Here is a 13992-nt window from a genome sequence, read left to right as displayed (position 1 = left end):
TCAACAACTGACCTGGCACTTCTGCCGCCTTAAGAAGAGCATCTTCCATTTTGGAAGCCTTAGCGTCGCGAACGTATGGCCAATGGTTAATGTTTTGCCTGTTCTCAAAATATATGTCGGGTATGCAATACCTTCTCTTTGGCTTCCGTTAACTCAAGCTCAACAACATGCATTTTGCTCTGTAATGTTTGTGCACGTTGTACATCTTCTTCACATCGGATTCTTTCGCCGATCCAATGTTGTTCCTTCTCAAGAAGCTGCCGACTTTTGGCGACGTAAAGATTCAAGCGATTCTCCAACTGAGTATGTTCGCTACGTGGCACCGACTCTGATTCAGATTAGAATGAGCCGAGTCAATCTGACCTCTTCAGCCATCAGAGCTAGGCGTACACTTACCAGATAATTCCGAGAGTAACCTCTGGACCTTACTCTTTGCCTCGCGCTTGGACGCTGCAAGATATCCAATACGTTGTCGGGAAGCTTTGTCAAGGAGTAGAAGATCATTCTGGTAGGACAAGGAGTACAATGTCAGTCTGGCATCTCAGATTTTTTTTGAGTTTCGGTCGGGACAACCTTCAATCTCTCATTCTCCGTTCTCAACCCGCTTTCCACCTCCTGTAATGCCAAGTATCGACGGGTCAAAGCTTTTTCATTAATCTTCAGGACCATGAGTTTCCGCTGCACTTCAATTAGCGAGCTTTTGATCAACTCATCCGATCCGGCCGACAGAATGACCACCAAGGTCTCGAGTTCCTCCGTGCGAGTTTGTGCCGCTTCCCTTGCTGCATCTGCATCGCGTAGATTCGCTTCCAGTGCTGCCGCTTTTTCCGCATTCTCTTGCTTTAGGTTCTGATAATCCCGATACAGTTGGCGCTGCCGCCCGGCCAGCATACCATATGAGTCCTACAAAGCTGGTGTCATAAGGCACTGTGGACTTTGTTATTAACTTCATGATACCAACCCGATAATTCTCCAAGGCCGCTTTGCTCTGCTCTAGGGCCGCATCTTTAGTCTGAAGTTCCAAAATACATTCCACCAATTGCTCGACTAGCGCCCTATAATCTTCAGCGCTACCCATCGACAGCTCGGTTGGTAGAGTAACAGCACGCTTTCTAGGATTCTGCGCTTCCAGTTTCCAATGATCTCGATCCTCCCGGATTTGCCTAATTTCCGCACGTAGGTTTTCCAATTCTGTCTGAGCTAGCCGAATCTTATCTCGAGCAGATTGCAAATCGTCGCGCAAGGCCTGTGATCTGTCATCTTTAGAGAAATGTTCATTGCACCTCGCCAATGGAAACAAGATCTTGCCTGGTTCACTTTGAGAACGTCCTTTCCAGCATCCAGCTCGAGCAAATCACGCGTTTTCTCGATTCTCTGCTTCTTTTCCAAGATGTCTACCAGCTTGTGGACAGCATTCAATTCCGACAGCAGGGATTCCGTCGAGTTGTCTTGATTGCTATGTTGCAGCTGGATGAGGGTACGGGAAACTTCTTTGACCGCAGCCTCTAGATTTGCATTATCATTTTGGAGGCGGCGCATGTCGTCCTGTAACCCAGGAATAAGCGAGTCCTGTTCAGCTCTTCAAGACAAGGAGAGGTGCATGACCGGTATGGTACCTCAAGTTTTTTGACTTGCTGCCGTGCTTCACTTCCGTCTACCTGTGCCCGCTCCAACTCTACAGCCAGCTTCTCAAGTTGATCACTATGTATGACCGTAGCAGTTGGAGCGTGGCCGCTGGTAACTTCTCCTCTCTTGATTCGCAATTTCTCAGCGTAGTCATCAACGTCTAACAATCGGGAATGAGCATATCAATGGTCGGTCCACACACTCAGAGTGCCGAACCTGCCATATCTTCAGCCGTCATTCCTAATTGGACCGCCCGTTCTCCTCGTTCCATAGCACGAAGGCGCAAACTCGCTTTCAGCTGAAGTCTTTCCTCCTCGAGTCGGTCGATTTCTTGTTGAAGTTGCTCGTTAAGCGCCCGCGCTTTTTCGAGTTCCACAGTTCTGATATGCTTGACATTTGTCACATCCACGGAAGATTTCTCATCCATTCCTAGTAGGCGCCGCAATTCCTGGTTTTCGTCAATTAGGTCTCCCAGCCGCCTTTCCCATTCGTTGATTTGTTGGGTGCGGGACAGCAGGTCTTTGTCACGTAAATTTAACCGCAATTTTAAATCTTTAATTTCCTTGACTGCTTCTTGCAATCCATACACGCCTCCTTCGTATTGGGAGATCCGTTCCCTTAGACCAATCAACTCTCTTTCCTTCTCCTCCAATTGGGCATCAACGGCACGTATCTTCTGTAGATTCTTTTTGTGACGAGCTTTATATGCGTCCAGTTTCTCTTTCAATTGATTCGCCGTTTCCAATTGACTACGAAGAGAATCGAGGTCAATTTCACTTTTTGTGTAGAGAGCCTTATCAATATTGTCCCAGTCTATGCTCAAAAGCTCGAAATCGTGATAAGCTTCGTTGAGTTTGTCCTGCAATGTTGCAATGATGTCATCCTTCTCACTCATCGCTTTGCTGACCGCATCCACATTATATGTTTTCAGCTCCTCTTGCAAATTCAAGATGTCGCCTTTCAAGCGCTGGATCAACATGGCCTTTTCTGAGGCATCGGACTCTGAATCCCGCATCGCTTGCTTGTAACTTTCCACCTCTTCCTGAAGCTCGGTAAGGAAGCGTTCATCTTGAAAGCCCACGGTTTCAACCTGTTGGGTCAAATCTTCGAGCTTCGTCTGCAATGCCGCCCGTTCGTCGATCAATTGATCGATGGTGTTGTCATTATCAATAATGACGCGCTGAATTTCCTCCAGTTCGCTCTCCTTCCTGTAAATAGAAATGTGAGCTGTCAGATAGGGAGCATTTCGTCTCGAAACTCAGTTCCTGCACCTGTCCAACTCCGTTACTGTCGCCTCCAATTCCTGAGACATTGTCTGAACTTCGTCAGTAAGCCTCGTATTCTCTGCACTTAGCAGTTCCACCTCGGCAAGATAGCGGTTAATCTCTCCGTTCTTTTCCTATACAGACAATGTTCGACCAATGAGGGTTAATCCCCATCTAGTCACGACGATAGGCCAATAAGAGGAAAAGCCAACCCGCAGTTGCTTCCGGATCTGATCCTCGTCCATATTCTTGAGTTGCAAACGGTCTTTGCGGTTCTGGATCTGGGATTGATAGTCCTTAATTTCGGCCTTCATACGGGTGGCAGCTTCTTCAAGGGCGGATGCTCGCGCTCTCTCCGTCGATAATTGCTAAGTGCGACCAATGCATGAGTTCATACTACCATTTTTAACTGGTGTAAATGACATCTTACCGCAGTCATCTCCCTCATAGTACTCCTTTCAGCATCCAATTGCTCCTCAGCCTCAGCTAAATCTCTGGTCAATGCGTCATTCCGCTTTTCAAGGTCTTCAATATCTCCCCGAAGAGTTCGAATTTCTTTCCCCAGATTAACCAATCAGTCAATTTCAAGTCTATGAAAATAGCTAATCGCCTGTGGTTCTACCTGCAACGTATGAAGCGTCTCCTCCGGTCATTAACCCGTCCATCTCGTCGTCTTGTTGTTGTACTCGGGTCTGAACAGCCTCGATAGGTCAAACAATATCCGCAGTGTGTGTGTACTACGGCCCAATCTCACCTCAAGCGCGCGTATGTCCTCTTCCGCTTGTACCAAGTAAAGGTTTTTATTCCTATGGTGGGGATCTAAATTGAGTGGTCCATAATCTACCATTCTGCCCCACGCGACATTCTATGTGCCTTCAAAGTGCGCACCAAATGCGTCCTTTACGTAGCTGGTACATAAGTCTTTCGTCGTGCACTTACTCCATAACAGCTTGGGTTACTCGGAATAGGCGGAGCAGGTTTTCGGGTGTTGCCTGCGGGTCGCCTGGGCGCAAGTGGGCTTCCACCAGCACCTCATATAGGTCTTCTAGCTCTTTATCAATCTGCTCAGGATGCTAGCACGACAAACACACATCAGCAAGCACGCGGGAATAGGTATAAAGAGCAACTTGAACTAACCTGCTGAGACAGCCCGTCCACGTCGAACTGGAGCACCCTACTCCAGTCCAGTGGCACATTTTTGGTCCTGAAATCAGTCATAGCTATCCACAGGAATCTTTTGATGCCAGGCTGGGAGTATCCCCTAGATAAATGGGTGCATTTTGTGACGAAATTTCCTCAATGCCAAAGACGAGGAGGACGCGTTAAGAAGCAACTTGCTGCAAGATCGCGTCTGGTCACATGATATGATGATCCAATCACAGTGCGGCACAGTCCATTTCCATTTGCAGCCTGAAGGGGGAAGGCGAGCGCGACCCAGAATTTCGTCCTTTCTCGATTCCCAATTCCTCTTTTGCCTTCCGTGAAGTCCTTGGACGAAATCCATCATGGTGAGTTTTATCCATCCATCGATTCTAGAGACAGGTCGCATCGTTTCGCCGCAAGCCCGCTGCTCGTTCGGTTCCCCGCCGGTTCATGTTGCGTTGGATGGATGGATGGATGATTGGCAAGGTGCCGGGAGGCGGACTCGTCGGTGGACATGTGGTGGAGAAATGTGGACATTTGCGCGAATCTATGTTGGGAAATACTTGGGGATGCAGACGTGATCGAATGGATATGGGGCTACTGGCGGAAAGGAAGTGGAAATGTTGAGCGCATTATATGGATCTCTGTACTGCAGATCATTCTGGCTGGAAATGGTCGGATGGAATGTGGGGCGACAACGAATTGCTGAACCGGTGCGGGACAAAGGATGGTCAGCGGGTCGGCTGAGAACACAACGATTGCATGGGGAAAGGGAATATGTAGCTCACTTTTTTAACCTTCTCTTTTTCCGGGTACTCTAGACTCAAAAGAGGAGGAACAACGGACGCGCAAAGCACGGCCGTGGCCACGTCAAGCCCGTGCGCTGCTCTAACTGTGCTCGTTGCGTTCCCAAGGACAAGGCCATCAAGAGGTTCTTGATCCGCAACATGGTTGAGCAGGCCGCCATCCGTGACTTGGCCGATGCTTCGGTCTTCGAGGGTATGTACATATATTCTGGGCCCGGGGAGCATATCCGCTTCGTCTTACTCATCTCATATCTATATGGCTGCAGAGTACGCCCTTCCCAAGTTGTACATCAAGATGCACTACTGCGTGTCATGTGCTATTCACTCGAAGATTGTCCGTGTTCGTTCCGTTGAGGGTCGTCGTGACCGTACCCCGCCCCAGCGCTTCCGTGGCTTCCAAAAGGACAAGAAGCCTGCTGCTCAAAAGGCGTAAATGTCCTGATGTTTGTGAGGGGTTGGTGTATATTGTGGAGTCAATATAGGGCTAAACATTTAAACCTACCTGTCATGTTTTTTCCTGCTGTTTATTGCCATATTGAGAGATGGGAGAATGCTCCCCCAACACATGCTCGGATTATGACATCCCTGATGAATTTAAATACTTTGGAGGGCGTAAATCGGGGTGTTTTGCAACCAAGAAATGGGCAAGTCAGTGAGGCGCTCGCTGCTGACTCACCAAGAAAACACGCCCAAACTCGCCCCGCGCTGTTCAGTCCAATGTCGTCCAACGCATCTCGCGATGCCCCTCTCGAACGAGTCCGTCGCGACCCTGAAGAAAATGTTCGTAACATGGATGTCCCCCAAGAGCTGGATCCACTGCTACCCGGACAGGAAACAAATCGAGGGCGCCGACAGATTTCCTGGGGAACACTGTTTCCCAGCGACAGGGAACTGCTAACTACCTCACACTTCCGCCGACAGCGCAAATGGATGATACCATTGGCAACTGTTGTAGCTTCAACGATTCTCTTCCTTATTATTCTGAAAGCCTTCACACGGCATGAACCTACCCAGGCACGCCAGCCGGGGACTTGGCTTCCAACCTCGATTGTTGCTCGAACTTATACCCTCGATTTTATGGCAGACTTGGAGACCGCTATATTCAATGGACAGGCGAATGTTACAATTGAAGTTCTGGAGTCCACGAGCAATATCACATTCCACTCGGTTGGGCTTGAACTCTCAGATACATTCGTCCATCACCTTGCCAGCAACACAATCGTTTTTCCGTCTAGTGCCGCGTCCGACCCAGACAATGGGATGACTATTCTTCACTTTTCAAAGGTCATTCGCCCCATGAATTATACCCTCGTAATCAGCTATAAAGGACACATTGGAGATAGAACAATGCATGGATTCTACCGCAGCCCGTACCGCGACGCATCAACGGATGAAGTACGATACGTTGCTGCAACGCATTTTGAACCTTTTTGGGCTCGGCATGCGTTTCCGTGCTTTGACGAGCCATCCTTGAAAGCGGAATTCCGCGTCGCCATCACAGTAAGGAAGGGGTTGTATGCATTGTCGAACATGCCCGCTGCGAGAATACATGATTTGGATGCGAGCGCAGATGGTGCGCGATTCACGCGGTTTGAGTTCCAACCGACCCCGCCGATGAGCACTTATCTGGCCGCTTGGGCGATCGGGGATTTCAAGAGTGTGGAAAACAAGACAGAAAGCGGAGTAGACATGAGAGTATTCTTTAGACCTGGTCAACAGAGCGACGCACGGTTCGTTACCATTATCTTTGCAACGTAACCCGGGGGTTCCATGTAAACAGCTGAACATTAGCTACTAGATATCCCTTACACGTGGCGCTGCGGTCACTTGAATTTTTTGAAAGTCAATATGGAATTCCGTTCCCGCTGCCAAAACTCGATTTGTTTCCGATGCCAGATTTCTCAGGTGAGTTTCCTGCAAAGTCCCGCGCACTCTTCATTTGATGAACGTATTTGATTTTTCCAAGGCGACGCTATGGAAAATTTTGGCTTGATGATCTTCGAAGAAGACTTGCTAATGTCGTCTGAGACCTCTTCAGCGGAAGATAAGCAAACTATTGCATTGCTGGTGGCACATGAAATCGCACACCAGGTTGTGTCTTGATCAATTTAATTAAGTAATTCTGTGCTAATGACGTGGGTTTTCAGTGGTTTGGTGATATTGTCACGATGAGATGGTGGAACGATCTGTAAGCATTTACGTCTTCATCTATTCTACGAACAAGTCTAATAATTTTGTTTATAGGTGGCTTAATGAAGGGTTCGCAGAGTTTATGCAATACCAGGCAGTTTCTGCCATTGAGCCTTCATGGGATCTTGAGTCACAATTTTTTTACATGGAACATGTGCTGGCATTCCGGGCGGATTCATCCTCCTTCACCCATCCTGTTACCATGGCGGTCGATGACCAACGCACGATTCCCAGGATATTTGACGATATCACATACGATAAGGGGGCTGCAATTGTTGGAATGCTGAAGTCGTGGATGAATTCAAAGACTGACGATAGGCATATGTGCGGAGGATTCTGCCAAGGAATAAGGAAATACCTGACCCGATGTCGCTTTGGCGTTGCTACCACCGCAGATCTGTGGGCTGACATGTCCGCTATTGTTGGGACGGTCGATGGAGATCATAACGTGGTGCGTTCCATGATGGACACATGGGTTTCCCGCCCTGGATATCCCGTTATCACTGTTATCCCTGAAAATGGTGTCCTCCGGTTGAGCCAACGTCGATTCACGCTTTGGGCAAGCCCGGAGAACACCGAAGATCAAACTTGGGTCGTGCCCTTTGAGTTTGCAATTCTTTCGGATGTCAAATCTGTGCATTCCGTCACCTTACGGGACCCGACAAGCTTATTTCCCATATCCGAGCTTTCTCCGGAATCCCTTATCCTAGCAAATCCCAATCGTACAGGATTTTATCGCACACAATATGGAGCAACAACTTATAAACTGCTTTCCGAATTGCTGTTGACCAATCCAACCAGTCTACGACCTGCAGATCGTGCAGGAATTGTATCTGATGTTATTGCACTGGTGCTTTCAAATAGGGTAATCGCCCAGGATGGATTTCCATGCCTGCTGTTCCTGAAACGTGAAACTGATCCGATCGTCTGGCTGACGGCTAGTGACGCATTAAAGGAGTTGGAAAAAAGTCTGGGTTACCATGTCGCGGCAAATAGCGTGAGAGCCTGGTTCCGCCGCCTCCTGGAAGATATTGTAGTAAAGGTTGGATGGAAGGCCAAGGCCGGTAACAGTAACGATCAACATATGCAGGATCTTATGCGCCGAGCGATTTTGTCACTCGCTATTGATATGCAAGAGCAACAAGTTACCTCCCAAGCAATGCGGTATTTTTCAGCTCTTTTGGATAATAAAGAGGATGATTTGCCATCGGAAGAGCTTCTGGATCTCGTTTACATCGCAGCGGTTCGAAATACCTCGAAGAATTTTGATATTATGTTCGATTTGTACACAAAACAATCGGGACCCAAGCCGGCAGGAGACATTTTGAGCGCACTTGCAAGCACACAAGATAGCGCCCAAATTGATCGCCTACTTGACCTGCTCCAAAAGCAGGACCTCGTTTCACCCTCGGAACGCATGTCAGCCATCGAGACGGTGGCGACTGCCTCCCCTTTAGCGTGTTCCCATTTACTGCCATTTATCTTCGATTTTTATTCGAGCTCCAAAAGTGGACGGATGGCAGTCGCTGTAGAGAACGCTATTGCGGGATGCCCTGACATGAAAATTATTGAGCAGTGGGACGATTTTGCCAGGAAGCGGGATAGTCAGGAAAAGCCAGGAGAAGCAGATAGGCTTCTAATCGGATTAAAAAGAGGGCTTGAAAGGGCTACCACCGGATATTTTTTTAGAACTGAGAGAGGTGATGAAGTTCTGCAATGGGTTAGTGAGAGGCTAGGAGAGAACCCTTCCGAACGGCTCATTGAAAGGATTTGACATTGGATCGCCCGCTACTGTTGGACATTGACCTATTCATCATGGCAGGCAGACGCCTTACTATACCCACGGTCTTAATGCCACCTAAATATTATAGAAATCAAACTAAGGTTTCCATCTCGGCCCAGACATCCACTGATGCAGGCCCCTGTGCTGCTATAGGCAGGTTTCAAAAAGTCATAGTTTGTATCTTTGAAAGGTTGTGTTCCTTTGACGCTACAGGGTGCCTGCACACCTTCGCCATCTTTCCCCGTCAATCAACCTTCGATATTCACTCGTCTGTCCCTCCTGGCACCAGTTCCCCATATAGGTAGAGATATTGCACCGTGTCCGAGATACAATGGATAGCCCAATGGCGGATTGGACGTTTGCACTGTGAGATTTCGGAGTAGTAGCTAAGGAAAGTATGATGTCAGATAGTGTGAAAACCACTGTGATTGATAAGACTGCTCTCGTACCGGGTGAGCTTGAATGCTGTATCGCTCTGAGATGAAAAGAAGGAAAGAAATCAGGAAAGTAAATGACATGATGAGTTGCCTGAACAGAAAACCAAAGCAGGAACACACCATCATCGTCGTTTGTTAAATAGAGCAGCTCAAAAACGAGGTTCGCCCAGATGCCCTACCAAAGTAGTCAATCGGAAACATTTAAAAATAATCATCTAGCAAGTGAACGATGCCATAATTGTTTAAGCTGACTTACTCTAACTGCTTCTCCGTTCACTTCGCCCACCCAACAACATACATCTCTCTCCTTTTTGATCATCCGGACTCCCACAGTATTGCCTCGCATGCCGTCTGCTTGCAGATACATCCCAAATAATGATTCTCCGCCGCGCGCAAGCACACTACGCCAGGCAGTAGGTGTTGATGCCGTATCGAATGGCAGCGGATTAGACAGCAAAGAAGACGGGTCAAGGGAGGTGTGATGCACGGTATCATATGCTTCGAAAAGCGCCTATAAATAACGCATTACTTTACAAGTACAGCGAGCCAGCGGGCGAGCAGTTTCTTCACTTACGTTAATATCATCAAACTCCTCTTCCTGGGGTTCTTCCCCTGCTCGCTCGTAGATTGTCCTGACCGCCCACCGAAACGACACCAAGCAAATCCAACGAAGCTCCGAATGGTCGGCAGCATCAAGCCAAAGGCGACCTGCTGAGGGAAGGGAGGGTAGGTCACCATGATAAATGCGAAAAAGAGTACGGAGGTCGGCAACTGGTGAAGGCGCGGCAGTCGGCGTATCTGCGTGCGAGACAGGTCAGGGAGATGAATAAAGTTGGAATTCTTTCTTTTCAATACCCCCCAATCGCCGTGTGAACCGAACAACTTACTGATGCCAAACACAACTGCATAGCAAACACTAGCAAGAAGGGCTGCAGCTTCCATTGAATTGTTTTGGCTTTCACATTCCATCTCATTCTTGATGTCTGCCACCGAATGATGCCTTTTCCGTGCTTTAAGAAACTCCAAGAAGTCGTACCATTTCGCAGGGAACAGAGGCATGCACGCTTGGATGACTTCTCGGTTTAGGTGAGGTATGGTTGATGCAAACCTGACACAATAGGGCAAGAGTAAATAATATTTCCAATGTTTGGATGCGCATCTGCTTCGAAAGCACCTTTTAACATCTTGCGGGCCTAGTTTCCGAGCAAAGCACCATACCAATGCTTTCATGAAGACTGCCGGAATTTGCCGAAGAACACTTGGGTGATCAAGGACGCCTGTGACGACAGTCCGTGTGCTGATGTATGTGTCAGTTTTCACTACGCCTTTAGGCTGCAATCCGAAACGAAATTGTTTAGCACTGCAGCGACGATGAACAGGTGAAAAACTGGGCGCACCTTCAGAGTTTTCCAAATGTTACTATTCCCCAACTTCAAGTCTTTGCCAGTTAACACACCCTCCAAAATGTTGTCTACCTCAGTTCCTTCTAACGCATGGCAGCTAGTCGGCTCAAGTTCGACACCTGCTATAAGACACATGACGCCCTCAAAGTAACATTCCACACAGCGGACGATCAATAGACGAGAATCGAGGCGGATAAGTAACATGTTGCTGGATGGTGAAATTGATGGAAGTGCGCCCTGTGAGATTTGAGCAGACAGCTTGGGAAGAAGTTTAGGCAGAAGGCTTGAATAGAGAAGGGAATCGGAAGACGGGACATAATCGCGGTCTGCTTAATAGAGTAAGTTGAACTACAACGAAGCATATCGTGGACGCTCGGTTCATGTCCCATACCCAATGAAGGCCAAAATCGTGCTGGTCTAGGAAACCCCATCCAGAATATGGGCAACCCCATGACGGGGAGCATGGGAGCATCGATTACGCTACTAACAACGATCACCGGCGGTGTCACTATCATGCTGACGAGCAGATAGAGATACCATTGAGGTCGTCGCTCTTTTTTGTTAAACTAAAGGAGAAAACCACCACTATATTAAACGAGAGCCACAAATTACGCCCGGCTAAAACTTACCAGAAAACCAGCTAATGCCATCACCCAAAATCCGCATTTCCACCACGCCCTTACTGCGGCTTCCCATACGATGGAGACAATCAATATTCTTGTACCAACGTTTAGCCCTAACCACCAGTTGCCGTACTCGACTCCGGCGTCCACGATAGCAACACCGCAAATTACAATTCCCGCCGTGCCCGGTCCAATCCAGGCATACCTGAACGCTCTCATTAGCATAAGGCCGGCCCAAAACCACGCTTCCCGATATGGTTTGTTCGACCGAGTACCGAAGTCTTCTAAAGCCTCTGCCAGGATCCACCCCGTTACAGCGTACGGTAAGCAGTGGTAAGCGAGCATATGCAAAATGCCAAAATTTCGGACTATTCGCTGGCGGATAGCGTCGCCATGCCCAATGAAACTTCGTAATGGATTGCGCAGCACCGGCAAACAACTGGGAATATGGACTTGCTGTAGCTCGTGAGAGGTTATGAGCAGAGACGTTAAAAGTATCACCAGGATAAGAAGAACAACTGTCGCTGGATGCTCCATCAGGTCGTCCGATGTTTCACCGATGGCAGCAACGACAGCAGCCAAGATAACCAAACGGATGCAAAGGTAGAGTGATTCGATGCTCGGGCGTACTTGTGCTATGAGATGTGGAAAGTCGTTTGTTCGGCTGGTACGAACGGTTCTCCAGTCTAGCCACACTCGACTTGCGACAATACATCCTGCTATCGCTGAAAAGCACAATGCAGCAAGTGGCGAGACGCAAACGAGAAGGATGCAAGTGACTGCAATGCTAGGTACGGTTGTAAAGAGGAAAAGGAGGGCAGTGCGTTTCGGGGAAAGCGTCGGAGACGCCGCGGTAAGTACTGTATGCGCCTATTGGATATCTTTAAGTTGGTCACTTCATGGTAGGTTCTCACTTGAACCTCACCTTTTCAAACGCGGTTGCTAGAAAGATTCTCAGTGAAGGAGCAATTCCAGTTGTCCATAAGAGGGGAAATATTACCCATAGAATGCACAGATAAAAATTGGCAATATCAAGCTGGGGGATCCAGATCTAACAGGCGGATAGGCAATATTAGCGTCGGATTCGTCCCAAATACCGTAACTGGATGATTGACGTGTCACCTACTTGTAGTCCACCAATAATGAGCAGTAATATGAGATAAAAGGGCCGAGTGTAAATGTCTATCTTCCATGGATCTTCCGTGTAGTATCTAGCGGCACATTTGTCCCCAGCATTTGTCAATTTGATATGCGCGAAGCATTGGAACAAGCCCACAGTAGCAACACTTACGTATTCGGTTCTGGTGGTGGAGTACTGCAACGCCAGTCAACAAGCACGTTTTAGGACAGACAAACTTGGCTTACTTCATTACTTACCAAGTCAGCGACCATTGCGCCATCAATACTGTGATCCAACCCAAAGCGTACATCACCCATGCAGCACCATTGCTCCCATATCTTGTGCAAGATATGAGTTCAGATCTACAACATTAATTAAGACGGGCAGCTCACCGTTCTCTTAAGGTCCCAGGCGCTAAGTATGCTAGGCACGCACTCAGAAAGAATCCTGAGAGAACAGTTTGCATGACTCTATGTGCAACCCACAGCCCATTTTTCAGCTCTTGGAATTCTTCAATTGCATAGGTATAGGCGGATACCATCAAGGGCCCTTGCAGTGGAAGCTCTTCTGCATCACTTGGCAGCACATTGGTATTTACAGCAGGGGCGTGACGGCGGCGAAGGGAAATGTACGACGGCATATGTAGGAATATGATCAGGACCAGCATCAAGGCTAGATAAAAAGATGATAGTTAGGAGTATAGCTCATCTCGGCTATGTATGCTCAGATAGTGCCAATCAAAAGGGAACACCGCACACTCCACGCTCTCACCTCACCTCCGTACCCGACATTTGGCCCACTACCAAATCCACATCCCGCATCACCCCATATACCATACACTATAGCCGCACCCACCCATGGAATAAAGTATACAAATCCCTGTAACGCGTATAATGCAACTGCATTTGAAGTTGGAGTATCAGGTGGTGCAAGTTGTGGGCCGCCAGAAAGTGTTCGAACAAATCGACGAAATGCGAATTTGCTCTTGTACTCATTTAGCAAAGGCGCGGGCATAGTGGGAATGTGTGAAAATGGTATACTTGTTGAACATATGGAGAAGATGTTCAATTGGTAGTCACAACGGAAACCGAAGGCTGGCGCGTAAGTTTGATCGCGCGGGCGGGGTTGGCATTACGAAAGCCGATGTGGCGCAGGAAGTGGTCTGTGCTGTCCCCCACGCGCATGGAGGATGGGTTGAGAGAGCTTGCAACAGCGTACGTTAAACGAGCTGAGGGAACTGGATCCTTCCTTCGCAAGATCATCATCTCGTACTCGCCCTAACACTTCAGATGTGTCGAAGATCAATTCAAAACCGTGGCGTTAGCAATGTATTTGCGAGAGACTGAAATTTTATACCCATCTACTGAATTCCTTCAGTTGATGTAATTGCTGATGGCCGCCCTACTGGCAACATTTGCTACGACGATACCCATCTTAGAGACTATAGAAGAAGTGCCGTACAGCGTGCTAATTTTAGCTATATTTGAGAGTGATCAATCAATCAATGGAGGCCAATCTCATTTTCAGTGAGTGATTTTTATAGTATATTAAGGTAAATTACATTTTCATAAGGCAATGTATGGCACCTTGGGGAAC

The 13992-nt window shown here is 48.0% G+C and overlaps 4 protein-coding genes across 4 annotated transcripts in view; 2 read left to right on the top strand and 2 right to left on the bottom strand.

The window, feature by feature from the left end:
- The window catches only part of SPPG_09464 (uncharacterized protein), a 9716-nt gene extending 5320 nt beyond the window's left edge, over positions 1–4396 (bottom strand). The window contains exons 1-14 of the mRNA XM_016757630.1: positions 4029–4396; positions 3831–3964; positions 3646–3697; positions 3514–3583; positions 3322–3446; positions 3104–3259; positions 2898–3025; positions 1843–2834; positions 1617–1786; positions 1309–1545; positions 962–1246; positions 574–903; positions 397–505; positions 132–328 (exon numbers count right to left, since the gene is read on the bottom strand). Coding sequence (XP_016605467.1) covers positions 132–328; positions 397–505; positions 574–903; positions 962–1246; positions 1309–1545; positions 1617–1786; positions 1843–2834; positions 2898–3025; positions 3104–3259; positions 3322–3446; positions 3514–3583; positions 3646–3697; positions 3831–3964; positions 4029–4109 — 3066 coding nt within the window. The 5' untranslated portion in view covers positions 4110–4396. The remainder of the gene's footprint in view (positions 1–131; positions 329–396; positions 506–573; positions 904–961; positions 1247–1308; positions 1546–1616; positions 1787–1842; positions 2835–2897; positions 3026–3103; positions 3260–3321; positions 3447–3513; positions 3584–3645; positions 3698–3830; positions 3965–4028) is intronic.
- Positions 4316–5341, top strand: SPPG_07348 (40S ribosomal protein S26). The gene is made up of 3 exons (XM_016755512.1): positions 4316–4399; positions 4856–5033; positions 5107–5341. The coding sequence occupies exons 1-3, from the start codon at positions 4397–4399 to the stop codon at positions 5271–5273; spliced, it is 348 nt and encodes a 115-aa protein (XP_016605466.1). The 5' UTR covers positions 4316–4396; the 3' UTR covers positions 5274–5341.
- Positions 5342–5483: 142 nt separating this feature from the next.
- Positions 5484–9317, top strand: SPPG_07347 (uncharacterized protein). The gene is made up of 5 exons (XM_016755511.1): positions 5484–6570; positions 6639–6745; positions 6807–6931; positions 6988–7028; positions 7085–9317. The coding sequence occupies exons 1-5, from the start codon at positions 5558–5560 to the stop codon at positions 8802–8804; spliced, it is 3006 nt and encodes a 1001-aa protein (XP_016605465.1). The 5' UTR covers positions 5484–5557; the 3' UTR covers positions 8805–9317.
- SPPG_07346 (uncharacterized protein) lies at positions 8982–13477 on the bottom strand. The gene is made up of 16 exons (XM_016755510.1): positions 13168–13477; positions 12789–13068; positions 12654–12734; positions 12568–12591; positions 12403–12487; positions 12202–12327; positions 11283–12146; positions 11045–11219; positions 10648–10979; positions 10425–10582; positions 10138–10358; positions 9825–10048; positions 9507–9761; positions 9371–9425; positions 9263–9288; positions 8982–9199 (listed from the first exon to the last, which is right to left on the bottom strand). Exons 2-16 carry the CDS (start codon positions 13061–13063, stop codon positions 9062–9064), a joined length of 3039 nt encoding a protein of 1012 aa, XP_016605464.1. The 5' UTR covers positions 13064–13068; positions 13168–13477; the 3' UTR covers positions 8982–9061.
- Positions 13478–13992: the final 515 nt, after the last annotated feature.

This window comes from Spizellomyces punctatus (genome assembly GCF_000182565.1).
Source record: "Spizellomyces punctatus DAOM BR117 chromosome Unknown supercont1.15, whole genome shotgun sequence".
Lineage (NCBI taxonomy): Eukaryota > Fungi > Chytridiomycota > Chytridiomycetes > Spizellomycetales > Spizellomycetaceae > Spizellomyces > Spizellomyces punctatus.
Note: the sequence above shows the minus strand (reverse complement) of the source record. Positions and strands in the feature narration are given on the sequence as shown.

Excerpts from the sequence above, each read along its gene's own strand:
- SPPG_07348 (XM_016755512.1), top strand. Across the intron at positions 5,034-5,106 it reads CGATGCTTCGGTCTTCGAGG|AGTACGCCCTTCCCAAGTTG; the intron begins GTATGTACATAT and ends ATATGGCTGCAG.
- SPPG_07347 (XM_016755511.1), top strand. The coding sequence starts at position 5,558 with ATGTCGTCCAACGCATCTCGCGATGCCCCTCTCGAACGAGTCCGTCGC. Across the intron at positions 6,932-6,987 it reads CACATGAAATCGCACACCAG|TGGTTTGGTGATATTGTCAC; the intron begins GTTGTGTCTTGA and ends GTGGGTTTTCAG. Across the intron at positions 7,029-7,084 it reads ATGAGATGGTGGAACGATCT|GTGGCTTAATGAAGGGTTCG; the intron begins GTAAGCATTTAC and ends TTTTGTTTATAG.
- SPPG_07346 (XM_016755510.1), bottom strand. The coding sequence starts at position 13,063 with ATGCTGGTCCTGATCATATTCCTACATATGCCGTCGTACATTTCCCTT. Across the intron at positions 12,735-12,788 it reads CCTGGGACCTTAAGAGAACG|ATATGGGAGCAATGGTGCTG; the intron begins GTGAGCTGCCCG and ends ATCTTGCACAAG. Across the intron at positions 12,328-12,402 it reads TCATTATTGGTGGACTACAA|ATCTGGATCCCCCAGCTTGA; the intron begins GTAGGTGACACG and ends TCCGCCTGTTAG.